Raw genomic sequence first — 27,392 nt, 5'->3', positions numbered from 1 at the left:
ATAGTACTAGTAAATTTCTAAATTTTTTGTAATCAACAATAAATTATACTTACTGGCCCTCTAGATTTTGAGAATGTAAAATATATATATATATATATATATATATATTTGACATAATATAAGTGTATATGTGTATAAAGCTCCTTCTTGGAGACTTGAATCTCGACTCTTACCCCCACATCCCACAAGCACTTATACATGTGGAGTGACCATCGCACTAAGGGTGTGCGGTGGTGAATATAAAATATATTCTTGGTTCAATTAATTTTTGTTGAAAAAAATTATACAAAACATTTAACAAATTTCCAAATCAACTTTCTCAAAAAACAAATTTCCAAATCAACAATATCCCAAAAAAGGAAAAACAATAATATTAAAAGATCCCAAAAAGGAAAAAAAAATAAAAATAAAAACAAACAAATTCTTTGCTAATCAAGAATCCTCTTCCAATTAAAAGTACCCCTCCAGTAATGAAAAAATATGAAGAAAAAAAGAACCAGCTTTATTACTTTAACATATTACATATATCTGCCATTTAAAGTGGGAAAAAAAACCCTTATGCCGTTGTCTCCACCACGAGTTGCTTCCTGCCTCCGCTCAATGACTAGAGCCGGCTCCATCCAGATCAATCGGCTCTGATATCTATTTCTGACTCTCTTTCTTTATTGCTTGCTCTCTGTAGATCTCTCTCTGACTCTTTCTTTGTCTTTGTTTGTGTTTTAGTTGGGTGAGAGTGGGATGTATCATGTATGTTAAAGCCGCACCATGCCCGACAAGGCTGTGTAGGTCTCACTTAATAAAAAAATTAGATACATAAAAGTAAACAACATAAAACTGGTCTTAGAAGTTGTTTTAATATATTTTTTCCCTTTACGAAGTTAACTCGTACTAAAAAAATACTAAAAATTATAAATAAATAAATAAAAAAGTTAAAAAGTTGCTGTTAATGAGTAGTGTCCGTTAATACAACTTATTTATAATAAAAAAAAATGAAAGGCTTCTTTTGATAAATGTGCATTGATTTGTGTTTTACAGTTGGCTTGCACTTGTAATGTATAAATAATATTAAATATAATATTTTTGTGTTTTTGTGTTTTTTTTTTTTGCTTGGCGTGTAGCTGTAGATCACTAGATTGTTTAATATGTTTGCAAATTGAATCCATTTGTGAGTTACAGCTAAATTGTTAGGTTTCATTAATTTATTTTATTTATTTTGTTTGATCGATAAGCATAAATTTTATTATTTATATGTTATTTTTAAATAAATATATAACTAGTGCATAAAATTTAATTATTTGATAAACATACAGTTTATTATTATTTATATATTTTTGTTTCATTGAATATATTATTAATCAAGAATTAACTTATGACTTCTTAAAAAAAAGAACTATCTTATAAAAAAAATCTTTTTTTTAAAATTTTAAAAAAAAATCATTAAAAGAAATCTTAAGAATTTTATTAGATTCAGTTTAGCCCCTCTTAGAAAAAAATTTTGACCCCACCACTGCTAACGCTTGTTCCTTTCACGCGTCTCTCTCTTTTTGGGCTTTGAATGACATTTTGCCGTTGCTTGTAATTTTTACTATTCACATATTTAAAAATTATTTTATTATAATATTTTTAATTTTTAATTTTTAATTTTTAACAATAAGTTCTATCTAAACGGACTCTATGAGTCTATGACTTCAATGCCATTTGTTCTTATTTTATGCACTATTACATGGACCGTTAACGGCCAGTCTGCCACAATTGTATCCTAGTGTTTTACGAGTATCAATGTTGCGTCATGAGCATATCCCTATCCCTTCTTGTATATGTATATAATAAAAAAATATTAAAAAAAGAGCTTATCCCTAGAGACCCGTCAATCAAGACTCTTTAAGTGTTCCTTAATTAGTTGTATGTATATGGCTGCTTCCAGCAGAGATATGGCTGAATCTCCGCCCCCTCCTAATAAGGCTACCAAGGAAGAGTTACTGTCAAAGAGTGTCCAAGAACTGGTCATCAATGGTGGACAGCCACCAGATAATTATGTTTATAAAAACAGTACAGGAGGAGTGCCTGATGTTCATACTCCTTTGAATGAAATTCCAGTCATAGACCTTGGTAACCTCAAATCTTCGGCAACCACAGTAGAAGAAGAGCTAGAGAAGCTTCGCTCTGCTCTCAGTTCATGGGGTTGCTTTCAGGTTTGATTTCAAAGCACTTACTGATTAACAGTAATATATATTGTTCTATAGAGTTATCAAGTTCACATAATTATATTCGGACATGGAGATCCATTTTTTTTTTTTTAATACAAGATAGAATTCTATTAGAATTCAATTTTTTTTTAATTGTGAACCTCCCTCCAAGAAATTTAAACTCCGATTCTTGTCTCATACTCCACAAGCATTTATACTTGTGAAGTGATTATTGCATCAAAAGTGTGCGGTGGTTGAATATTCATATTTAAATGACAACTTTAGGCTCTCTAACAAAGTTACAATTACTTCTTTATTTAGTACTGCTAGTTTTTTTTTTTTACATATATTGATTATTTATTTTATATATTTAATAATAAAGTATTATCTATTATATATTTATTATATTAAAAAACCAACAATAAAATTTATCCTACTAAAAACCAATCTTCCTCTAAGTTGATGTTCATGTTTGATGCCGATTAATGAATATTATGAATTTTGACACTCTAAATCATCTCAAAAATAAATAAATAAATAAATAAATAAATATATATATATATATATATATATATATATATATATATATATATCCGAATGGAAGGAAATTAGTTCAAAGCTTAACATTGACAATTATGATACTCCTATGCTTTCTTAATTTAATAAATTTTATGGATTATCAAAAAAAAGTAATAAGTTATGGATTCTATTCTTTCCACGTTTCATACTTCTAACTTTTGAAATGGTCTAATCTCAACCATTGACATCTTTCAGCCAAAAAATAATATAGACCTTTCAACATTCTTATAACATACTCAAGAATTGGTTTTGGAGTTTCAGGCAATAAATCATGGAATGACAAGTTCATTTCTAGACAAAGTCCATGAAGTTACCATGCAATTCTTTTCACTTCCAATGGATGAGAAGCTTAAATACTCCAGAGAAGCCAACAACATCGAAGGTTATGGAAATGATATTATCTTTTCAGACCATCAAATACTTGATTGGACTGACCGACTGATTCTGAAGGTAAGCCCAGAAGACCAGCGAAAGTTCACATTTTGGCCTAATAATCCCACAGATTTCAGGTAATTAATCAAATCATGTTATGTTTCTTTCTGAATAAAGAACACAACAGCAATTAATGGTCATTCATTACAAATTTCAACAGCATAACTTTTGACAGTTACAAAATTTTAAATTAGGGTAACGGTACATGTACAAATTATTTTACAATATTTTTATAAAATATTGATGTAGCTAACTTTTTATTGATTTTTATTAAAATTTATCATTAGTATCGCTTTTTCATTTATCAATAATCACCCATCACATTAGCAGTTTGTAAATTTTTTGGAAAAAAATTTGTTTAGCATTACTCTCTAGTATTTTTATTTTGATTTCTTAAGTTTGAAATTTTGCATTTTATTTCTGTTTTGTTTTGACAATACCACCATAGAGTTTTCACTAGTAACTATTTCCCTACTTGTCTCAAAAATGATTTTAGCACCTTTAAATCTTCAAACACAATCACTTTCTCCTTCCCTTGATTTTGTGTTCCATAACACCCATTATAACATATGGTGGTGGCAGCCGTGAATGGCTGGCTCTCCATCCATGGAAAGGTAGAATACTAGAAGTCAAACTGATCAGTTACCAAAAAAAAAAAAACTGCAGGGATATTTTACTCAAGTATAAAATGGAGTTGAGCCTCATAACTGAAGTCATCCTCAAAGCCATGGCAAAGTCACTAAATTTGGAGGATAACTGCTTTTTGGGGCAGATGGGAGAACGATCGACAATGCTTACAAGATTTAACTTATATCCTCCATGTCCAAGGCCTGATCTTGTTCTTGGCCTTAAACCACATGCAGATGGATCAGCAATCACCTTTGTTTTGCAAGACAGAGAGGTGGAAGGCCTCCAATTCCTGAAAGACAACCAGTGGATCAGAGTTCCAGTCATTCCTCAGGCTCTTCTTATAAATATAGGTGATCAAGCAGAGGTAATAGCTACGTACTGAGATTTTCACATGTTCAACATAAACCCCTAGTGTCTAGCAACTAGTGCCTACATATATTCTAAGCTATTCAAAAGTAATCAACATCTCACTCACACCAAGTTCACTTTTGATGACCCAAGTTGTACAATTTAGTTTATTACAACTAGAAACTATGCCTTTGAGAATTTGTAAATTTGTTTTAGAATTGGTTTCGTATGATATACAATTGGTTTCGTATGATACACAGATAATGAGTAATGGAATATTCAAGAGCCCAGTGCACCGAGTAGTGACAAATTCAGAAAGGGAGCGGATTTCTGTGGCAGTGTTCTGTTCTCCAGACTCTGATATAGAGATTGAACCAATAGGCAAGTTGGTCAATGACTCAAGGCCGAGACTATACAAAAAGGTGAAGAATTATGCTGATACTTATTTCCAGTACTACCAGCAGGGAAAGAGAGCAATTGATGCAGTGAGATACTAGTTTTTGTACCTTTTTTCTCGTGGTTTGTATTAATAAAGATCTGTTGGTCCATTTAAATATTAATGACTAAAATAAATGGATATATTTCTAATTATTATATATATTATTTATTTGGATTAAAATGGGTTGATATATGAAAACATGAGTGAGTTTCAATTTGTTAGGGGAGAGTTAGTAGTTTGTTCTCTAAATAGACACGTTAGGTTTGAGACAAATGTCAATAATTTTATAACTCAACTAATTGGCATTTTTTGATGTATCTAGAATATCCAGGGTTCATATATCAAAATTATAAGGTAAATGAGTACTTATTTTAGACTTGGCACAAGTAGAGGTAGGACCCACATGCTTTCTTTTTTTCTTTTTTTTAATAAATATATAAAACAATGATTAATTGCTTAACTGAGTAACATTAAAAAAAAAAAAAAAAGTAGTAAAACTATTAAATATCTTTATTAGTAAGTGGTCTATATTAGTATAATTCACGATCATTCAAGTCAAATAAGTTTAGTGGGATCCAATTAGCTCAACTAGTAAAGTTTCTGATGGTTTAATAAAAAATGTATGGTTCAATCTCAGCCTACACCAAAACTCTATTGGTGTCTTGATCTAATGATAAAGAGTTATTATTAGGAGTGAACGTCATAAGTTGAAACTCTCTATAAAAAAAAGTTTAATAAGTTTAATAAAGAACAGCTGAAATGAGAAAAAATATACACAAAATCATAGTTGTGAAAGTGAAAATTATATCATGAATTTTTTTTTTTTTTTAAAATGCTAAAAATAATACAAGTTTTACTGCATGAAACTAACAAACTAATGTGACAATAAATACAATTGATGGATTTCAACCACCTCATCAGTTTGTAAGACCAATTTAAGAAAACTTGTACTACCTATAACACTACTCATTCTTATTTAATCACATATATGACTTATTAATGATAATCATATACATGACTTATGAAAAATGAACAATTTATGAAAAGAATAAATATATAAAAGGAATATTAGTTACAAACTTATGATCTATTTAATAATTTATTTTGTCATCACTTATGCAATAACAAGAAGCAAAATTTAGTTTCAAATTTGAGTTCAATTATGGATCCTCAACAAATTAATTAAGAACAGTCATATGTTTTTTTTCTTTTTTTGCTGTTCTATAATGTCTAAAGTCATAATCTATTATTTTCCTTTAAAAAAAAAGTCATTTTTTACTACTTACTTCAACGTACAATTGTTATTTTTAGATCTCTCTACTATTTTTTGTTCACTCAACTTGAATCAACCTCCTTTTTCTTTCATTGGAGAATTAATAATTTAACCCAAAGCTTCACAATTTTTTTGTGTGAAAACACATGGAAAAAATCCATGTTACTAACCCGTACAACCCAATATTTTATCCTATACATTTTAAGGGAGTACCAATATTGATTCAATAGTCATTATGGTAAATAATGCCAGGAGAATGCAACATTTGCTGCAAAACCTGGAGCGCAAGTTTGGGTAGAATGACCATTGATGCAGATCTTAGTAGCAGTAGCAAATATTCAAGTGAGACCTTTGAAATTCAAAGAGGGGAAAGGTTCTATGTTTCAAGTAAGGGTCATGGGAATAATAATCCATTTTAGTCTAATAAGTTGCTTGTTGAGTTTTGTGGAGCCTAATTGTGTTTGATCAGGATTATGACCTGGTCCAATATAAAAGTACTACTGGTTTTGTAAAGGAGATGATTTGGCTACACAGTTCTTGGATGAATTGAGTAAGAAGCAAGAGATGGGCATTTTACACAGTGATAATCAGAGTGCTACTTTTATTGCAAAAATTCTTCTTTTCATTTAAAGTCAAAACATATACAAATGAGATATCACTTTATCCGTTATCTTGTTGAAGATGGACTGTTGATACTTGAGAAGATTTGTGGATCTAAGAATCTGACAGTTATGTTGACTAAGAATGTCACCATTGAGAAGCTGAAGTTGTGTGCAGGTTCAGTTGGTCTTCTAGCTTGAGGACAAGAGGATGAGTTGCAATGATGAAAGATTGTGTTTGGAGGCATGCAGCCAATATTGGTAATTGAACTAGTCTCCAAGTGGGAGATTTGTTGGGTTTTGTAGTGTTTAGTTGTGTTTGATCTGGATTATGACCCCACCCAATATAAAAGTTCTACGGTTTTTAATGGGTTTTTTTTAGGCTTAACCCATAAAGCGGAGGCTTGGGCCGATAGTTACAAAGCCGGAGTGCTCATTTATAGCTTATTGTGAATCCCGTGCGCATGATAGAAAAACTGTTATTTTGAAATTTAGAATTTTGTGATTTCTTTTAAGAGAGAAAATTGTACTACCGCATCTTGTATTTTTCACTATGAATAGTGAAATATCTGCGACCTGCAACTCCATGGATGTAGGCAAATTGCCAAACTATGTAAATATTGTCTTGTGTAATTATTTTCTTGGGCACATTTTTTTTTTTTTTTTTTTTTGTATCTCACATGTCTATAAATTTCGTGTATCCCTACATTTCTAACTCAACCCAGCGGGATCAAACCCAAATGGGCCAAATCCAATCTAAACCCAATAAGGACAAATCAAAAACCCATCGATCCATTTATCAGTTCTATCATTATGAGACAAAATGCTTGATCTATGATCCAGGAGGTCGACCTGTGTGCACGACTAGTTTATTATTACAATAATTCAGTGTTGAAAATCATTTTCGGCGATCACCAGACGCCAGGCACTATTTCAATTGTATTTTGTATGTGCCACTGACCAAAGTGAATCTTGCCTTGATTGCCACCTTCAGCTTAAGCTTAGTTGTAATAAAATCATTGACCCTTATTTTGGATTTTTCTCAACGCTCCATGGTTAACGTATTGACTATTTTCTGTGCAATTCAAGTTATCACTTTCCCAAGCCTAGATGTCCGTTTGGAATTGAAATGGCACCTTGACAGTAGAGATTTAACTTTTAATTTGACCCGACAAGATTAGATCTCGGCTCCATAATCTATCCAAATCTGAAAGAGATCTTTCTACTACTATTGCAACAAATTAAACACACAATTTTTGTCACAACTTTCCAACGGAGTAGATTGTGACTGACTATTTGTCACTTTTATATGACCGCATCATTTTTTCTTTACCAATCACAATTAACAACATGGAGAAATCGTAGCAAAAGTTGTGCACTCTTTTTGTGATACTAGGTTTTTTTCAAGGGGTATGGGTTTAGATAAGAATTTTTTTTTATAACTCAAAAAAAGGGATCTAACCAATGAAATGGCAACCGAGTTACCATCCACAAATCATATGGGTTGAGTCTTTTTTTCCTTTTTTTTTTCAAAGGGAATTATTTTATGCACACAAACATTATAAATTCTTCCTTAATGAGCAGGGGTTTAAAAGCTTCAATTTAGTGAACATTAAATTTGTATAAACTTAAGGATTTATTTATTACATTTAACTTTTTATTTTTGAATATTTTTGTTTATTTTGTTCACTTATTTGTATTGAAAATATGTACAGGCAATATTATCAAGGTTTTTTTTTTTTTTTTACATGTGAAAAATAACATATCATTTTAGATTGACCTAATCTTGAAAAGATTGAATAAGAGTCGTAAGTTTTGCAACCTATTTAGGATGACTATACTTGAATTTGGTCTTATTGAATTCAAACCTAATTAACCTGACCCGTTTGTCATGTTTAGTTTATATATATATATATATATATATATATTTCGTTAGAGAGAGAGAGAGAGGGAGCTTTAACTAAAAAAATTTGAGGCTTGAAATATTATAGTGGATAGTAGTTTTAAAATAACATATCATTTTAGATTGACCTAATCTTGAAAAGATTGAATAAGAATTGTAAGTTTTACAACCTATTTAGGATGGTTCTACTTGAATTTGGTCTGATTGAATTCAAACCTAATTAACCTGACCCACTTGTCATGTTTAGTTTATATATATATATATATATATATATATATATATATATATATATATATATATCTCGTGAGAGAGAGAGAGAGAGAGAGAGAGAGAGAGAGAGAGCTTTAACTAACAAAATTTGAGGCTTAGTGGATAGTAGTTTTAAATGATCTATTTATATAGTATAAATAATTACTTGTAATTTTTTTTTCAAAAGTTCCAAATTTGAAGGTTTTTTATTTTTTATTTTTAAAAAAAGAAAGAAAAAGATTTTGTATAAAACATAAAAATTGTTCTCTACAACTTTCCAAAAATAAATTTAGACCCTGTGTCAATACCCCATTTGATGAGTTCAAGAACCTCATCCATTTATAAGATCGACCCAACGACCAAAAATAAAGCCTTTAAGCGCTTTGGAGTTTGAAATACATATAAATAGTCTACGCTCCATCCTACCCTGAATTGAACATACAGCATCTGCTTTCATACTCTTAACATGGCCGAATCCGCTCCTGCTTTCAAGACTCCTATGGTGCAGAAAAGTGTCCAAGAACTGGTCCTCAATGGCGATGAACTTCCAGAAAAATATATTCGTAAGGACAGGGAGGGTGGAGACTTGGATGTTCCATTGGTGGAGATTCCAGTTGTCAATCTTGGTCTGCTCTCATCTTTGTCAACCAGCAAAGAAGAGCTGCAGAAACTTCGATCAGCTCTAAGCACATGGGGCTGCTTTCAGGTCTTAACCCCAACACTCAGTATTACTACTATTTCTATACTATCCAATTCAAGCCATCATATTGACATCCACTAAATTTTACTATCTGGGTCTATCATAGATCACAAAAGCAGAGTTCTAAAGCTGGTTAAGTCAACCCCAAACAAATCAACAAATGAATATGAACAATACTCAGTTCTATAGCTAGTTCAAGAAACTTCTAGTAATTTGCAATACCTGTACTATTTTGATATACGTATAGACAATGATTAAAAGCTGAATTGCAATTAGTTAGTTTGTTTAAATCTACCCATGCTATTTTTGAGTTCTGAAAGTTTCCTCTATTTTGCATCGATACTTGATTCAAAAACAATATCTTGAACTAAATGGGTATTGATTTTGAATGGCCAAAATAATTGAAAATGGATCCTTATTTTCCAGGGTTTTACCAATAGGTTATATATTAGATTATGCTTATTTTGTATACCATTTATTTTTTGTTCCAATCATGTCCATACATGCTCAAAAGGTTGTTTAAGGTGTTTCAGGTCATCAACCATGGTATGACACCATCATTTCTAGATGAAGTTCGCGATGTTGCGAAGAAATTTTTTGCGCTTCCAATGGAAGAGAAGCGAAAATACTCCAGAGAAGCTGATGGCATAGAAGGCTATGGAAATGACATGATCCTTTCAGAGAAACAAATACTTGATTGGACCGACCGATTGTATATTACATTAAATCCAGAACAGCGAAGGCTCAAGTTTTGGCCTGAAAATCCCAAAGCTTTTAGGTAACCATATTGGGTATTTGCAAGCAAAGTACATTTAGGAAATTGTCAGTTATACCAAATGAATTACTTTTTCCATGGTGATTATTCATCTATTTACAATATAAACAGTGAATGCTTGTTTCTAACAGCATACTTATTGAGAGAAGTATAAAATGGCTTCAGACATTCAAGTTCTGCATAAACAGAAGTGCAGAAACTTCTAATTAAAAGTACATTAAAAAGCATAAAGTGATAAAAATGTTAAAATCACTGAAGGTACTTAGCCTATACTGTAAATTTCATCTACTTGGTTTTTCAATTAGACCTTTCAACCTTCAAAGAGCAAGTTCTTTTCCTATTCCTGTTGTTGCTTCCTGTCCTACCTACTGCTATTACTGCTAATGCTCCTCTGCGTGCTTTTCCTTCAGTTCTAAAGATTTGAAAATGATCCTCTTTTGCAATAACAAAAGAAAAAAACTCAAAGGACACTTTCCAACCACAATGACGTAGGGCATCATATACATCATTGGAAGGTGTTACTTTGTATTGTTGTAATTATCAGAATTTTCTAGAATAGGTTTTAATCTTTGTTTTGGAGAGTTATGAGGAGTATTTTAGTTAAATAGAGTCCTTATATGATGGGATGTTAATTAGGAAGTTTTTAAGAATATTTTTGTTTAAAGATAAGATTTTTGGAGCCTTTAGATAGGCCTTAAGTTGTAAAATGAAAATTGAAGGTTCAGTATCAATAAATCTGCCGTTGTCTATCTTTTCTAGTGGATTTCAAATCCTATATGCATTAACCCTTCTCTCGCTATCATGCTGCTTCACACACCTAGAAAGCATATTTGAGTACTCTAATGCAATTGCTCTTGAACACTACAGGGATATTCTAAATGATTATACTATCAAGTTGAGCATGGTGACTGAAGTCATCCTTACGGCCATGGCAAGGTCACTGGACTTGGAGGATAACTGCTTTTTGGACCAATATGGAAAAGAAGCAACAATGACTGCAAGATTCAACTACTATCCAAAATGTCCAAGGCCGGATCTTGTACTAGGGGTCAAAGAGCACGCAGATGCATCAGCAATCACTTTTCTCTTGCAAGACAAAGAAGTGGAAGGTCTTCAATTCCAGAAAGACAATCAGTGGTTTAAAGTTCCAATCATTCCTGAGGCTCTTCTCATGAATGTTGGTGATCAAGCAGAGGTAACCATTACTGAGATTGCATCGTATTTACCATGTTCCAGAGTGGTTTGATGCGCTCACATTTTAGGTATTCCATTAAGCCAAATGCAAATTAGATAGCTCCCAGGTTTGTGATGTGCGCCCTTAACATCAAATGCAACAGTAACACATTGTTCACTTTAATGACTTATTGTTCAAATTACAATTTTAACTAGAGGTTCTGCCTCAAAGAATAAGTTTCTGTTATAAAACTAACGATGTAGACCTAGAAATGAAGATTAATAAAATGAATTACTTATATTAATTGATTCTGTATGGTATGCAGATGATGAGCAACGGTATTTTCAAGAGCCCAGTACACAAAGTGGTGACAAACTCAGAAAGGGAGAGGATTTCTTTGGCTGTGTTCTGCCTTCCTGGATTAAATGAAGAGATTGGACCAATTGATAGGTTGGTTGATGAATCAAGGCCAAGATTATACAAAAAGGTGAAAAACTATGTGAGTATTTATTTCGAGTACTACCAGCAAGGAAAGAGACCAATTGAAGCGGTGAAAATTTAATTTTTGGTATCATTCTTTCTTGTGGTGTGCATCAGTGCATGTGAAAATGATTGCATCAGATTCAATAGACACAATGTTACCAGGTTGAAAGCAGTTTTTCTGAAGCAATGTAATAAATCCTTGGGCATCTGTGCAAGAAGTCAAGGAAGATTCATATAATCATTCTGATTTCATAAGTCGATAGCATTGGACTGTTTTCCATTGTCTTTTTTGTTTCTTTTTTCCTTGGATGCATGTTACTTCTTGTTTTTCCAAAATTTAGAGTACCACATATTTTCAAGAAGACATGAGAACAGGTATGACCTGTGTAGCTAAGGTTCTAACCTGACTGTAGCAGAGATGAATACAGTTGCATCTTATGCTGGTTTGATGTTTCTCAAAGAAGAAAAACCTTCTTTTTAAGTGAGATCCTTTTGTCGCAGTCTCGGTGATCAACAGTAGCATAAGTCCTTCCCCAATGGCTAAAACCCAACCCCTCAACCTGACACTGTTTTACAGCCATAAGTTAACATTAGAACTTTGTAGACACAATTGAGACTCTCCTCACAAATGCACAAAGCTGTAAAGCACACCCTAATGACTTTTGGGCCAAATGACATCTCCTTCCCCCATAAACAGGGGGAGTGCAGCGAGATTAGTGGGGCAATCCTGTTTGGGTTTGTGAGTTACATATTTATATTTACCTAGTAAAGAAAAGTAAAAAAGAGCATAAAACCACAGGTTTTTTGACAAGCACTGGACTTGACTGATCCTTAATTGTAATTACAACATGTGGCAAAAACGATGATGTACTAGGATTGATTTCACTACAGAAAAATGGAAACAGGATCCTTATTTGGTATCAGCAACAAATGAAGCCTAAATGGGACTACTCACTTGGTGTTGAGATCGCGCTCAACATTGTCTCATTAAATAAAGAAACTAAACAAGTGCATTTTTGATACACTGTACTAAACATATCTGGTGAGACTTCAAGCTGGCCTAAATTTCATTTAGCTAAGCGAGGTACAAATCATTCTCTTGCATCTAAAACACTACACTGAAGCAAGTCAAGAGCCTCCTTTTCCAAGCAGGCTTTATGAATCTGTATGTTTGCCCAGCATCTTAATATCCTTGTTTCGATACAAAGAGATGCTATGAACAGGAAAACTCCACATTAAAACCTAAAGGCATATAAGAGGACTGCGAAAGACACTAGGATGCTTAAAGGAAGTGGAGATTCCATTTATCCGCTAACTCTTTATTTATTATTATTATTTTCTGATAATTCAATAATTACAACAATAGGGAAAGGGGACTTCAACTCAGACCTCTCTGTTGGAAAAATAATTATTGAACTAACCAGGACAAAGAATAAGAATTTCTTCACAGTCAAGAGCTCACAAAATGGGAACAAGAAGCGTGTCAAAGGATCACTCCACTTTTCTAAATTACCCATTATAATTACTCTAATAAATTATACAACAAACAGTAATTAGTTGGAACCTAAATGGAGGAATTGCCCAAAAATCCTCCCGTGAACCAACTAATCAAGACTTGGGGCAAAAATGCGATAGTAACTCAACAAATAACTGATAGCTTTTTGCCATTCTGCTCCCTCAAGGGCCATGTCTTCCCTGACTTTATAGCCTTATAGGCCACTAAGGCTGGAACATTGAACTTAGTTGTTTTGGACATGAAGAGTATCTGAAGACGATGGCAGTGCAGCACTGCTTTGAGAAAGCTTTGGCAACATGGGTTTTTCCCTTGAAACTTGGAACTTCTCTGCAGTCCCAAAAAGCTGCTTCCGAAGAACCCCATGCAAACGCCCAAATAGCTGCTTCTTCAATGATTCAAAAGAATGATCCAACCTCTCTAGTTGCTCCATAGCATTTGCATTGTACATAAACAAGCCATAGTAAAGATCAAAGCTATCCCCTGCAGTATTCTCCACCAAATTCAACAAAGTCTCATAGCCTCTTGTGTTAATTGGCGTAGACTCCAACCCCAACTTTTCCAAAACCCTTCCCATCGTGTGGGTAATGAACTGTGACCCTGCTGCATGCCAATCATGTTCTGCACAAGACATTTCCACCATACGGCACCCTTCTCGTGCAAAAATATCAAGAAACCTGTCACACCGTGACACTCTTGATTCATCACTTCCAACCCTAACCTTATCGTAAACAAAAGGAAGACCATTCCATCCATTTTTACCACTCTCGGGTCCAAACATTGGATGTGTGCAGAGAACATCAAAATATGGTGGCAGATATTGAAGAAACAAACTTCTTGGAAATTCCTTCACAGAAAGTACATCAACAAACAAAGTACTTCTCCTCAATCTCTGAAGTGGCAATGACTTGAGAACTTGCTCTGTCGAAAGAATGGAAGTACAAAGGAGAATCACTTCAGGATGTTCTTCACAAAGATCGTCTGCATCAGAGAAGTAAGAAACACCTAATTCTTGAGCCACATCAGAGTAGTTTGATCTAGAATAAGCCAAAACTGTGTGTCCTTGGCGTACAATGGTCTTCGCAAGGAACTGTCCAAAGTTTCCAAATCCAACTATTGCAACTTTTAGCTTTGAGCTATCATCAATAGGTTGGGAGATCTGACCTTTGTACTCATAGGGTTGAGTGACATCCTGAGACCTGAAAGTTTGAATCAAAACATGTAAATAAATGATTATAAATATGGTTTATGCAGCATGACTTCAATCCAAAAGACTTCTATTCCAATTATTTATCCATGTTGACTAATCAATTGATGATGTGATCCCACCAAAATCACATATTTTAGCAGCCATATGAGGGGAAAAATCATTCTTACCACCATGATCTTGGTAAGTATCTCTTTTAGCAATAAAAGGTTGGAACCAATGTACAAATTCCCACTTTTGCAGGGTGTAGGAGGCATGATCAGTAGGCAATCTTAACCCACAACTCCACCCCCCCCCCCCCCCAAAAAAAACCCCTTTATTTTTATTTTTAGGAGGCTTATACCCAATTCTTCCAATAATGAACACCAAAATTAATTAAATAGAAGTAGCTAAATCTCAACCATCAAGCATAAATAACGATGATCAAAATCTCTCCACACTCTGGTTAATAATCCTCTTGTTGTTTCAATCAAGCTAGGTTCCTAATGCTTAAATTAAAGGAATCAACCAATGATATATCGGAACAACAAACCAAACCCACAATTAATTCAGAAAAAAAAAACCCCCAGATACCAAAAGTTGAGAGTTTACCTCGTAGCCAATGAAGTAGATTGCAACGCAGCACCATTCTGAGTCCAGTTGTGCCCCGCACCATTCTGAGTCCAGTTGTGCCCCGCACCATTGCCATTAAACAAGGAATTCTTCGCCTTCTGTACCTTATCAAACAACTGGTTCCTGACCACACCATGCAACCGACCGAAAAGCTCATTCCTCAAAGCCTCGAAAGCCAAATCCAACCTCTCCAACATCTCCATGGCACTCTTATTGTACATAAACAAGCCGTAGTACAAATCAAAGCTATCCTCAGCCGTGATCTCCACCAAATTCAACAAAGTCTCATACCCTTTTGTGTTAATCGGCGTAGACTCCAAGTTCAACATCTCCAACACCCTCCCAACCGTGTGAGTAATAAACTGAGAACCCGCCGCGTACTTATCATGCTCTGCACAGCTCATCTCCACCATTTCACACCCTTCTCTCGCAAAAACATTGAGAAACTTATCACACCGTGAAATCCTCGAATCCTCATTGGTAATCCGAGCTTTCTCGTACACAAAGAAAAGGCCATCCCATGTCTGCTTAGCACTTTGGGGACCGAACATTGGGTGGCAACAAATGACATCGAAATATGGAGGTAAGAGATCGAGAAGAAGATTCTTTGGGAACTCTTTGACAGAGAGAACATCGACGAACAGAGTGTTGCGCTTGAGTCTTTGAAGAGGGAGAGAAGCGAGGACGCGCTCGGTGGAGATTATGGAAGTGCAGAGGAGAATGACTTCTGGGTGTTCTTCACAGAGGTCATTTGGGTCGGAGAAGAAGGAAACGCCGAGAGATTTGGCGGCGTGGGAGTGGTCAGAGCGAGAGTGAGCGAGAACTGTGTGGCCTTGGGAGACGAGGGTTTTGGCTAGGAACTGGCCGTAGTTGCCGAAGCCAATGATTCCTATTTTGAGGTGGTGGGTAGTGTGGAAGTGGGTTATGGCGAGCTTTGTTTCGTAGTCGTAGGGCTGCGCCGCGTCTAAGGCTCGGATCCGGAGAGTTTTGCGGCGCAGATAGAGGGTTTTGGGGGTTGTGGTGGTGGTGGTGGTGGTGGTGGTGGTGGTGGGTTTGAGAGAAGGTGAAGAAGAGAGAGAAAGTGAGGAGGAGAGAGAGGGATTGTTGAGTTGTGGTGGTGAACAGTGGTGGTGGAGAGAGGAGAGAGAGAGCATTGTGGTGAGAGAGAGATGAGTTTGAGTTTTGAGGTTCTGAGATTTCTAAGGTTTAAGAAAACTTCTATTATTAGTTAGAAGCAGTCGTGTTGGGTTCTATATGTTTGAGTTTGAGTTTGAGTTTGAGACCGGTTTGGTTTTTAAGATGAAGTTATAAGATCTGGACCCAGCTTGTATTTGAGAAGGAGCTTATATAATTGTTGGATGGACCGTGTTTATTATTTTATCTTCTCTTATTATAAATATTAAATAGTAAATAAATATAGACTACAGAGGATAGTCACATGTGTTTGACGATTTGTTGCACATGTAGGTTTGACAATTGGGACAAATGCTCTAAGATACGAAATGAATATTTGGATTCCTGCTGCTCTAATCACATGCTTCATGTAAATTGTTTTTGTGTTTGAGTTGTCTTCTATGTTATAGTTTATTTGCAAAATATTTGGATTCAATGTTTAGGCTCTTGTTGATTAAGGTATTGATTTCAAATATAATCACATGCTTCAAATAAATTGTGTTTGAGTTGGCTTATATATTACTAGCTTGTGACGAGCACATGAGGCTTTTTTTTTTTTTTTAATGGTCTTATTTTATAGAAAAAAAATTGTATTTTATTTTATATATATAATTTTTATTTTGAGATTCTAATTTATAAGTGGATAAAACAATTTGAAAATCATTTAGAGAGTGATCATATTTTTTAGGCAATATTTTAGCTGGAGTTAGAATTGTATTTTTAACGGATTATCCTTTAATTTTGTCTCTACTTAAACATAGAGATATAGGGGTATTTTTTTTTTTTTAAATAAGGATCCCAAACAAGTAAAGCTCCTTAAATATTAGTATAGATATTTCCTTTACAAACTACTTGGTTACAATGTTTTAGGCTCTCTTTGATTAAGGTATTGATTACAAATATAATCACATGCTTCACACAAATTGTGTTTGAGTTGGCTTATATTTAATTATTTATTACTAATTACTTGTGTAGGAACATGGTTTTATGGGGCTAAACCCAGATAATATTGGGCCATAAGCAAAAATAAGCTCATTACAGGCCAGCCCGCTTTAAGACTAGGTCTCCCTTGAAGAACCAAACATCGGACCACAAACCAGATAGAGTGCCACCTTAGATTTGAGGATGAACTTACCGAGGACTATGTCCAAATTCAAGATCCATGCCAAGTTGATAGACAAAACACCTTCCAAGCTCCCGAGGGAGAATTCTAGAAGGTGTGAGATTGTCCGAGGAAGGTTGCTGAAACTTTTTGATGAATCTACAGTCACTTCCGCATTAATGAAGGTCACTTGCCTGGCACAGTCGTATTTAGTGCTGAATGACTAGCCTGAGCAGTACAAGAAGTCCCAAAATTCTCCATTCATGATGAACGTTAGGAAGGAAGAGCCCAATAGGACAAAAATATCTCCAGCTATCTAGGGACAACACATCATTGGACTTAAGGATAGAGCCAGAATTCTTAGTTGAGGGGGGCAGAAGTTTAAACCAAAAAAAAATCATAAAAATCCAAATAAGTATCTATTTAGTATTTTTAACAAATAAAACTACTGTTTCTTATATATTATATTTCAATCATCTATGAAAATGGAACTAGACATTCTTTTAAATCTAAAAAATCATCAATGATTGTCATAGAAGAAATGATTATTATTACAAAGTATACATGAATATACACACTATGCATAATGCATTAAGTACAAATTTTTTACTTTTCTAAATGTATAAATTCATTACTTATCAATTTATAATTAATCCGTTTGTAATTTATGAATTTATATATTATCAATTTATTAGCTAGTTACGCACTAAATGTGGGTAAGTTTCACAATTTTATTTAGTTAAATTTGTGTGACATTTTATGCAATTGTTCTGTCTTTGTTTTTGTTTAATTATTCAACCTACACTTGCCCATTGCCCCACACCATCACCCCACTACCAATAGTGTTATCCAATCAACTGCTTCTGCCAATTTCCCACAGTCCTACTATTGACACCACACAATTTTACACCATATCTCAATAGAAAAATATAGTCACACATGAAAGACAGTCACTTAGACTAAGAGATACAAAAGTCAAAACACATAAATTAGTATGTAAAAGGATTCCAAGAGATAGACAAAACACATAAATGTGTATGAAGTAAGAGAGAAAAATCAAATGAGTCACTAACTCTGTGACTCATTGGCCAGAGAGCTGGGCATTACAAAATGCAAAGAGAGAAGAAAGAAATACTTGCAATGATAATGGAGATCTGACTAGCAACGGTGAATAAGCGAAGTGTAAATGCATGGCTGCTGGCAATGGCGATGAGGCATCAGCCTGCAGATTCTCTTCGACTCTCCCTTCAACTAGTATTTGGGTTTTTTTTTTCTTCCTGTGAATTATGAGATAAGTTTTTTTTTTTTAGAATCAATTACGGAATAAGTTAGATTGTAAATGGTTTTTATTTGTTATCACAGCCTAAAAATGGGCTTACTTATTATTTTGTTAAAATTTTTAGTGTTGTTTAGGCTGAAATGGATTTTATTTGAGCTAATTTATGGTGTTGTTTGGGCCATTTTTGGGTTTAGAGTGCAAGAGTTTGGGGCTAATCTGTGTTATTGTTTGAGCATTTGTTTTTGGTTTAACACTCTATTTGTTTCAACAATAATATTTTCTAGAAAATGAGTTATTTTCTAAAAAGCATTTTCTATAAAACTATCTCATTTTTCAATGTTTGGAAGCAACTTTAAATGAGTTGAAAAACAATCTCATAACTTCCTTTATTTAGCTTGCTGTGAGATAGAGTTGTTTTCCAAAAAAATTTAATGGAAAACAATCTCTAAAAATAAGCCATACTTTTTATGTTAACCAAAGATAGTTTTCCTTTGACTCATCTTTTTTTATGCTACCAAACACTGGAAAACAAAGAAAACTATTTTTACACAATATTTTCCATTGAAACAAACAGAGCATAAAGGGCCAAGATTTTGGAGGGGACCAGGTTTAATTATTCTTGAGCCTAACTTTTAAATCAAGCTCATTATATATATAATATATATTTTCAAAATATCGAGGGGGGGGGGGGGGGGGCAGTGCCCCCAATGTCAAACTGTTGCTCCGTCCTTGATTGGACTAAAAGTAGGGCAAATATAAGGAAAAGAAGAAAGAAAGAGAGGAACACAAAAAACAAAAAACAAAAACAAAAACAAATAAAGCACAGAGAGAGAAAAGATTGTAGAAAAAATGAAAGTTCATGGAATATCTTAGGAGAATTGTTCTTGAGATAGACTTTGTAACGCTACTCATAGCCTAAATAATATACCTTTTTACGTGGCTTTTATGTAAATGTTTGATGTTCTTCTTCAAATTTCCCACTATGAATTGTTATTAATCCATAATACAAATTAGTGTTTTGGTTTTGACTCACACAACTTGGATACAATGTACATAGGCTCTCACTTAGATTAAGTTATGATTAAATTTGTAATTAAACTATTATTATAAAAATAATTTTTTTTTTTTTTTAAAGTAACCCACACATAATGTGATTTTGTTGATTTTAGGCCCCTAGCCAGCCGTTAATTAACCATGACTGGTTGTGCAACTACAACCCATCAGCACTCATATGGCTAAATACTCTAGTTTAGTTTTTTCGTGGTAGTTTCAAAAACAAAACCTATATATATATACACACACACAACTTGGATACAATGTACATAGGCTCTCACTTAGATTAAGTTGTGATTAAATTTGTAATCAAACTATTATTATAAAAATAAAATTAATTTTTTTTAAAAAAAAGGTAACCCACACATAATGTGATTTTGTTGATTTTAGGCCCGAGCCAGCCTTTAATTAACCATGACTGGTTGTGCAACTATAACCCATTAGCACTCATATGGCTAAATACTCTAGTTTAGTTTTTTCGTGGTAGTCTCAAAAACAAAACCTCTATATATATATATATATATACACACAACTTGGATACAATGTACATAGGCTCTCACTTAGATTAAGTTGTGATTAAATTTGTAATCAAACTATTATTATAAAAATAAAATTAATTTTTTTTTTAAAAAAGGTAACCCACACATAATGTGATTTTGTTGATTTTAGGCCCGAGCCAGCCTTTAATTAACCATGACTGGATGTGCAACTATAACCCATTAGCACTCATATGGCTAAATACTCTAGTTTAGTTTTTTCGTGGTAGTCTCAAAAACAAAACCTCTATAAATATATATATATATATAACACTACACTTTCCTCCCTTGCAATTTAGGAAACCCCAAACGTGAAGAGAAAAATACATTCCCCCTTAAAGTTTAAAGAAAACAAACACTTCTCCCCTTTCAAAATATTCTAAATTATTAAAAGATTCTATTTATCAAAGTTTAACCATAATTAGCAAATCCCCCTAAAAAAAACCATAATTAGCAAAAAGAGCATCTTATAATCTCAATTCTCTTTGGGGTGTCTTATTTTTTTTAGTAATAATTAGGCTTAAATTGAAGACTAAGCTAAATTTTCAACTAATATTATTCTAGTTTGAATTGTCAAACATAGGTACTGTAAGCGCACAATTGCACCTGGACCCAAAGATAGACGTGGGCTCAGGCCCAATGAGCCTTAAACAATAAGATTTGTAAAGTGTGGGTTTGAAATCTAGTTTAGGGGTATTGGAAACTTGACAAACAGGCTAGAGTGCCACAATCTTTGCAAATGATAAACAAATATGACAAGGGAACCTCCTCGGACATAAGCCGATGACGATTTATGTATTGTTTCTCTTTTATCCCAAAATTACAGTTTTTAGTTCTTTTTCTGCTAACTGACCGATCTCCCTCTCTACCACCTTCTTGAAGTCCTTATATAATAGCTAGAAAGTTTTATTCTACTGTTCAGGGGTCGTTTTCCCATTAATGCGGCCAGGGAGGTAGGTACAGGGTCTTTAATGTGGAGGTAGCAGCTTTTTTCTAAGATATTTTCCTCACACCGTTGCGTCTGGAGGGTGCTTAGATCCACCTCTTAACCAACGGTTTTTCCAGAACTCTGCCTTGATCTTTTTGGCGAATCCTAGGATCATTGTGGGTCTTTCCGAGGAGATATTCATCCTCGGACGAATCCTCGGACTCTCAACCCATGGGCCGAGCTACAGTTCTAAGAGGCTTTTAGTCTAAAACAAATTAGCGCCCATCAACAAAGCCCGAGGCCCAAATACTTACTTAAGTCCTTTTAGTCCCCACAGGTGCTTACATTTTTTTTTTTTTTTGAATCCAAACCCAAACTTTATTAATCCTCATAAACTGTCAAAATACAAAGCTTCCAAAGCCGCCGGAGGGGAGTCCTCCATCCATTCAATTTCATTGTCAATATTTTTTTGCAAAATGGGCTAGAGAATGAGCAACAGAGTTGGCCGTACGACTCACATAACTCACTGTGAGGTTACTTATCCCTGCTGCCATACACTTGACATCATCATAAAGGTGTCCCAGCCAAGAATATGCAGTCCGCGAACTTAAGATAGCATTCATGACCACAGTATTGTTTCCCTCCACAACTATATATGTGAACCCTGTGTCCACTGCAAACTCTAATGCTTTTCTGCATGCAAGTAGTTTAGCCTCCTCGCTATCAGCGATGGGTGGACCTCTAGCTAGGAATGACGCCATAACTTCGCCCTGAATCCTGACGCTGGAATTTCCTGGAAAATAGCTGCATCGAAGTTGAGTTTGAACCGGTGTCCAGGCGGCGGTACCCATCTCGAACTCTTCTCCATTACACTCGGTGCAGCTAGGTGGTTCTGGGATGCTCTGTATTCCTCCAGAAAAACAGAGGCACGCTTCCCCAGTTGAGACGGATCCTGTATAGCCCCTCCTATTCTAACCATATTTCACTGTGTCCATAACGTCCAAGCTTGCACCAAAAACAATTCAACCTCCTCCAAGGGCATTCTATGTATCAGCTCCTCCAGTAGTTGCAAAAATCCGTCCTGGCCACTTCCACATTTTTGCAACTCTTCGTACTCCCTGCCCATACATCCACAGCCATGGTGCACTCCCACAAGACGTGTATAACGGATTCCGTTTCTCTCTGACATAACTCACAGGTGCTGTCCTCAAATACTTGTCTCCGAACAAGATTTTCACGGGTTGGGAGGATATTATGGCAAGCCCTCCACCCAAAATTTTTTTATCTTATTTGGAATTTTGAGTTTCCACAGCTTGCTCCACACCGGATTAATACCCCCTCCAGTTAAGCACTCCCCTTGTGAGTCTACTTCCCTCCAAAGCTGCTTTGCTAAATGGTATCCAGATTTTTCTGAGTACTTCCCCTCCCTGTTATGTAACCAAAACAACTTATCAATACTATGTCTCCTGCTCAGTGGTATTCGAAGAATGGCCTCTACATCTTCTGAATGGAACTTTGTCTCCACCAATTGTCTATCCCAGGTCCGAGTTGTCCAATTAATCAGCTCCACCACCGACCACTCCCACTCATCTTCTTGTGGTGGATGAATCACCATATTAGTTGGGTGATTAGGAATCCACTTATCTCGATTAACCCGAATGGCCAACCCATCTCCCACTCTCCAACAGCTTCCTCTTTCTAAGATTTCTCGAGAAACCATTATGCTCCTCCATACAAAAGAGCTGTTTGGAGTCTCCACCACCTCCAAGAAGCTCCACCTTGGAAGATATTTTGCTTTAAAGCAACCATATAGCAATGAGTTTTTTCCCTGCATTAACCTCCATCCCTGTTTGGCTAACATTGCCAAATTAAAACTCCGGATATCTCTAAAACTCATCCCTCCCTCCCTTTTTGTTTTGGACAGCAAATCCCAATTTCACCAATGAATTTTCCTTTCATTGCCCACTTGCCCCCACCAAAATCTTGCATACATGGCATTTAGCTCATTACACAGCTTCATTAGTAACTGAAACACACCCATTATGTAGGTAGGTACTGATTGTGCCACTGCTTTTATAAGCACTTCCTTCCCCGCCCTAGACAATAACTGTCTTTCCAAGCCTTGTAATTTTTTCCAAACTCTATCCTTGAGCAATTAAAAAGTTTGGTATTTTGAGTGGCCAATCAAGGTGTAGACCCAAGTACGACTCAAATCTGTCAACCTCCTTAACCCCCAACTTTTTTTTTATCCAATCCCATTGCCTTGCCGCCGTATTGCTACTAAAAAACACTGATGATTTTTCTAGGTTTATGCATTGACCAAAAGCCGATGCATACAACTGCAAAATCTCCATAATCGTTTTTACCTCTTCTCTAGTAGCACGACAGAATATTAAAAAGTAATCCACAAAGAGGAGGTGAGAGATGCTTGGAGCTCTACGGCATATTGTTACCTCGTGTAGCCTTTTTCCAATTCAGCTTTTGCCAGTAATAAGGTAAATTCTTCTGCACATAAAATAAACAAATAAGGAGACAACGGGTCTCCTTGGCGGAGCCCCCTAGATGGTTTTATATTACCATTGGATTTACCATTAATACAAACGGAGAAAAAAGGCGTGGAGATACAACTTACTACCCGATCAATCCAAAACTGTGACAAACCCAATTTTGTCATAATACCTTTCAAGAAGGCCCACTCCACCCGGTCATAAGCTTTACTGACATCTAGCTTCAATGCAAGGGAGCTATTTTTTCCATTTTTACGATAGTGCATGGCATGTAGCTGTTCATAGGCCACCAAAATGTTATCTATAATAAGACGGCCTGGTACAAAAGCACTTTGAGTGGGGGAGTTCAACTGAGGGAGGACTTGCTTCAATTTGTTTGCCAATACTTTTGAAATTGTTTTGTAGATTATGTTATATAAGCTGATAGGTCTAAAGTTTGACATTTTTTTAGGGGATTTAATTTTTGGAATGAGAACAATTTGAGTAACATTAATAATAGATATCATAATCCCATGGTTTAGAAACATTAATAATAGATATCATAATCCCATGGTTTAGAAAATCTAAGACATCATTAATCACATCCTCACCAACAACATGCCAAAATTTTTTATAAAAGAGAGCATTCATACCGTCTGGTCCAGGAGCCTTCGTTGGTCCCATTTAGAACACCGCTGCTTTTATTTCCTCCGCACTAAAATCGCTGGACAATATATCCTGCATTTCAAAAGTAATCCTATGATGAATGGCCGATAGACATTCCTCCATCCAGTCACAATTACCTGGTCTGAACATGTTCTCAAAATAATTAACCGTCACTTCTACAATCCCCTGATTCTCTGTTACCCAATTGTTTGCCTGGTCCTTAATCCCCTCAATAAAGTTCCTCCTTTTTCTCTGTGATGCTTTTAGAATGAAAAAACTTCGTGTTTTTGTCTCCATCCTTCAACCAAGAAATTCTTGAACATTTCGCCCAATATATTTCTTGTTTTAACAAGAGATCATCCAACTTTTTGCTGGCTGCCAAAAAAACTGCTTTGCTGCCTTCAGTTAACTCTCCCTTGCTAAGTGCTTCAACCTTAGTTTGGAGTTTTTTAATTTTTTCCACATCTGGATGAGTTCTAGTTGAACCCCAAGCATGCAAATCTTCTCCACACCTTGCTATTCTCTTCTTTATCCTTGCCAAACCTTAATCTACCCTTGCTTCATTAGTCCATGCTTTGTGTATCACTTCCTCACAATCCTCCCATAATAGCTACAACTCCTTGAATTTGAAGCTTTTTAAATAACTTGGACTGATCTTTTTGGTTTTCCTTTTATGTAGAATTATCGACAAGTGGTCTGAGGCATAAGAAAATAAGTGTGTTATAGAGCTTGCTGGAAACTTCGCTCTCCAGCCCTCCGTGGCTACAGCACGATCAAGGCACTGCCTAGTGTTGGTAGTGCCCGGTCTTTTGTTGTTCCATGTGTAGGGATACCCATTGAACCCCAAGTCATATAATTGGCAGTGCTCCAATGCACCCCTAAACTCCTCCATCTGATTGTATGGTGGTGGCCTCCTGCTTAGTTTCTCTAAGGAGTGCAAGATTGTGTTGAAGTCTCCTATGCACATCCAAGATCCATCTTCAAAAGACAACAGGTGAGTTAACAAAGCCCAAGATTTAAATTTTTGATTCGATTCCGGCCACCCATAGAAGCCGGTTAGGTACTAGTTGCACCCATCTTCCTCTATCACCTTCACTAAGATGTCGTTTGCCGTGTAATTAAGTACATCAAGCACCACCTCCTCTTTCCATAGTAGTGTCAAGCCTCCCCCCGAATCAATTTTCTTGACTATGAATTGATTGTGAAAAGGCAAATTCTTACAATGTTTCTTAAAGCCGTCCTTGTCCAGTCTTGTTTCCATTAAAAAGCAAACCATGGGAGCTTGATCCTACACAATTTTGCAAAGACTACAAACTGTCCAAGGGTTCCCAAGCCCTTGGCAATTCCAACTTAACATCCTCATTGTGATCGGCAAGGATGATCCATCACTCTCGCCGTTGTTTCCATAGAGTAGTCACCTTATGTCTTGTTGCACTTCAGTACTTGTCCCAGAGTCTCACAGTGAACCTCCTCAGCAACTCTTTGTGCTGCTTCCCTCTTCCCCAAGATTGAGACCGCCTTTCCTTCCTTCTTTCTTCCAGGCCCATACTCCATATGTGGCACTCTAGTCCATTTGGGCTTGGATTTTTTCGGCTTGGTGTTGCAGTTATTAGGCTTACTATGGCCTGCATTAAGTCCACCTAGGGCATTCACCTCCTTTACATTGGACTCGCCCTCATTAATATCCATATTCTCTGTAACTGTATCCCCCATCCCAGCTTTAATATAATTTATCTCCTGAAAATCCAGAGCAGTGCCTTTAATCCCGATATTTTCGTTTTCGTGCATAACGTGTTTACTAGGGTTTATATTGACTATTGTGGTCGCCGTCAACTGTTGACCATCTTCCCTACCCACACGATTAGACTCTATTCCTCCCTTTGGACCATTCAGTGTGAACCGGGCTGAGTCCCGTTTTGGAGGTGACCATGAACGAAGGCCAGTCGCACGCAACCAATCACCGTACTGACAGAGCACTTCTCCTTCCTTTTTTGACGTTGCATAGTGGCTTGCACAATGCTTAAGATCGTGCCCCAATAAGCCACAATGGTGGCAAAATAATGGCAAGCGTTCATACTTAAAGTTCACCCAACACCGTTCCCTGTCTGATCCCGCCACAAAGCCTCCTCTCTGAATCGGTTAGAGATAGGAATTGCAACCCTTACTCTCATAAAAAGGCTATGTGCTTCATGTTTAGATCGTTTTTCCACCGCTTCCACTGTACCCAATCTATTTCCAATCTTCGCAGCCACCTTTGGAGATATCATATCAAAGGGAGCTCCCAAAATTTGGACCCAAAGTGATGCTGCTTCAAACTTCACATTCACTGCAATCATACCCTTTTGCCAACGACGGAGCATTAGTGCTTGATTGTCAAATGACCATGGTCCTCCTCTAAGAATTCTTTCCATGTCAAATTCCGTCATGAACTTGAACTGAAAAAGGTTGGCACCCACCTTAACAATCTGGACACCCTCTTCCAGCCCCCACGCTTTCTTCAGAGTGTACTGAGCCGCTCTTTTGTTGAACGGTTTGCAAGTCAAAAATTTCCCCACCAAGCTCTAAGCGCAACTCTCAATCTCTTCTTTTCGTCCTTCATCAGAAACTGCTATCACCTCTTCTTCTTCAATGGTCAGTTTTATATTACTTATAATGTTAATCACTTCATCAACCATTGAACAAAATACAAAGGCAGACCCTCAGAGGATTCTAGGGGAGAGAGGACTCGTTAGACGAGAGAGAGAGCTCCTAGGTGCTTACTATTTCAATATGCTACGGTTTGGTTTCTTATTAACCTCAGTTAAACGTTGTTCTTTTCATATATATATATATATCAAAACAGTTTCAAGAGGTGGATGACTGGATTTAACAACAGTTTTATCATGTTTAACAAAAACAAATTTTTTTATTACGTTCAAGTAATTGGTATGAACCTCATTTCTTGAAACATAATAATTCTCAAGATAATCAAAAAACAAAATATGTTGTTTTAACAAATTCATTTTTTCTCTCCATTTCCTTTTGATTCTGTCTTTCTCAGACTGAGCAAAAGTACTTTGGTAATACT

General features: G+C 35.6%; 5 protein-coding genes across 5 annotated transcripts; 2 read left to right on the top strand and 3 right to left on the bottom strand.

Moving 5' to 3' along the window:
- Window positions 1–1,845: 1,845 nt before the first annotated feature.
- On the top strand, window positions 1,846–4,789 carry LOC142621790 (protein LATERAL BRANCHING OXIDOREDUCTASE 1-like). The gene is made up of 4 exons (XM_075795154.1): window positions 1,846–2,192; window positions 3,027–3,274; window positions 3,864–4,191; window positions 4,436–4,789. Exons 1-4 carry the CDS (start codon window positions 1,905–1,907, stop codon window positions 4,670–4,672), a joined length of 1,101 nt encoding a protein of 366 aa, XP_075651269.1. The 5' UTR covers window positions 1,846–1,904; the 3' UTR covers window positions 4,673–4,789.
- Window positions 4,790–9,008: 4,219 nt separating this feature from the next.
- On the top strand, window positions 9,009–12,056 carry LOC142641165 (protein SRG1-like). The gene is made up of 4 exons (XM_075815566.1): window positions 9,009–9,344; window positions 9,872–10,116; window positions 10,981–11,308; window positions 11,613–12,056. The coding sequence occupies exons 1-4, from the start codon at window positions 9,105–9,107 to the stop codon at window positions 11,847–11,849; spliced, it is 1,050 nt and encodes a 349-aa protein (XP_075671681.1). The 5' UTR covers window positions 9,009–9,104; the 3' UTR covers window positions 11,850–12,056.
- Window positions 12,057–13,073: 1,017 nt separating this feature from the next.
- On the bottom strand, window positions 13,074–16,406 carry LOC142622151 (arogenate dehydrogenase 1, chloroplastic). Its single transcript, XM_075795584.1, has 2 exons — window positions 15,082–16,406; window positions 13,074–14,482 (listed from the first exon to the last, which is right to left on the bottom strand). Exons 1-2 carry the CDS (start codon window positions 16,254–16,256, stop codon window positions 13,510–13,512), a joined length of 2,148 nt encoding a protein of 715 aa, XP_075651699.1. The 5' UTR covers window positions 16,257–16,406; the 3' UTR covers window positions 13,074–13,509.
- A 5,225-nt stretch (window positions 16,407–21,631) lies between these two features.
- On the bottom strand, window positions 21,632–23,034 carry LOC142635094 (uncharacterized). The gene is made up of 2 exons (XM_075809311.1): window positions 22,498–23,034; window positions 21,632–22,144 (listed from the first exon to the last, which is right to left on the bottom strand). Exons 1-2 carry the CDS (start codon window positions 23,032–23,034, stop codon window positions 21,632–21,634), a joined length of 1,050 nt encoding a protein of 349 aa, XP_075665426.1.
- Window positions 23,035–25,744: 2,710 nt separating this feature from the next.
- Window positions 25,745–26,751, bottom strand: LOC142635087 (uncharacterized). The gene is made up of 2 exons (XM_075809304.1): window positions 26,414–26,751; window positions 25,745–26,333 (listed from the first exon to the last, which is right to left on the bottom strand). The coding sequence occupies exons 1-2, from the start codon at window positions 26,749–26,751 to the stop codon at window positions 25,745–25,747; spliced, it is 927 nt and encodes a 308-aa protein (XP_075665419.1).
- Between the last annotated feature and the right edge of the window lie 641 nt (window positions 26,752–27,392).

The sequence above is a fragment of the Castanea sativa genome, chromosome 1 (assembly GCF_040712315.1).
Source record: "Castanea sativa cultivar Marrone di Chiusa Pesio chromosome 1, ASM4071231v1".
Lineage (NCBI taxonomy): Eukaryota > Viridiplantae > Streptophyta > Magnoliopsida > Fagales > Fagaceae > Castanea > Castanea sativa.
The sequence above is the reverse complement of the archived record's forward strand: the minus strand, read 5'-3'. Positions and strand labels throughout refer to the sequence as shown.

Bases quoted from the DNA above. Each gene is read 5' to 3' on its own strand.
- LOC142621790 (XM_075795154.1), top strand. From the start codon at position 1,905: ATGTATATGGCTGCTTCCAGCAGAGATATGGCTGAATCTCCGCCCCCT. The intron at 2,193-3,026 runs GTTTGATTTCAA...TTGGAGTTTCAG, and splicing joins GTTCATGGGGTTGCTTTCAG to GCAATAAATCATGGAATGAC. The intron at 4,192-4,435 runs GTAATAGCTACG...TATGATACACAG, and splicing joins ATATAGGTGATCAAGCAGAG to ATAATGAGTAATGGAATATT.
- LOC142641165 (XM_075815566.1), top strand. From the start codon at position 9,105: ATGGCCGAATCCGCTCCTGCTTTCAAGACTCCTATGGTGCAGAAAAGT. The intron at 10,117-10,980 runs GTAACCATATTG...TGAACACTACAG, and splicing joins GAAAATCCCAAAGCTTTTAG to GGATATTCTAAATGATTATA. The intron at 11,309-11,612 runs GTAACCATTACT...TATGGTATGCAG, and splicing joins ATGTTGGTGATCAAGCAGAG to ATGATGAGCAACGGTATTTT.
- LOC142622151 (XM_075795584.1), bottom strand. From the start codon at position 16,256: ATGCTCTCTCTCTCCTCTCTCCACCACCACTGTTCACCACCACAACTC. The intron at 14,483-15,081 runs GTAAACTCTCAA...TCAAACTTTCAG, and splicing joins TCTACTTCATTGGCTACGAG to GTCTCAGGATGTCACTCAAC.
- LOC142635094 (XM_075809311.1), bottom strand. From the start codon at position 23,034: ATGTTAGCCAAACAGGGATGGAGGTTAATGCAGGGAAAAAACTCATTG. The intron at 22,145-22,497 runs GTGTGGAGCAAG...AAATATGGTTAG, and splicing joins CTGGAGGGGGTATTAATCCG to AATAGGAGGGGCTATACAGG.
- LOC142635087 (XM_075809304.1), bottom strand. From the start codon at position 26,751: ATGACGGAATTTGACATGGAAAGAATTCTTAGAGGAGGACCATGGTCA. The intron at 26,334-26,413 runs GTGAACTTTAAG...GCATTGTGCAAG, and splicing joins CAGACAGGGAACGGTGTTGG to CCACTATGCAACGTCAAAAA.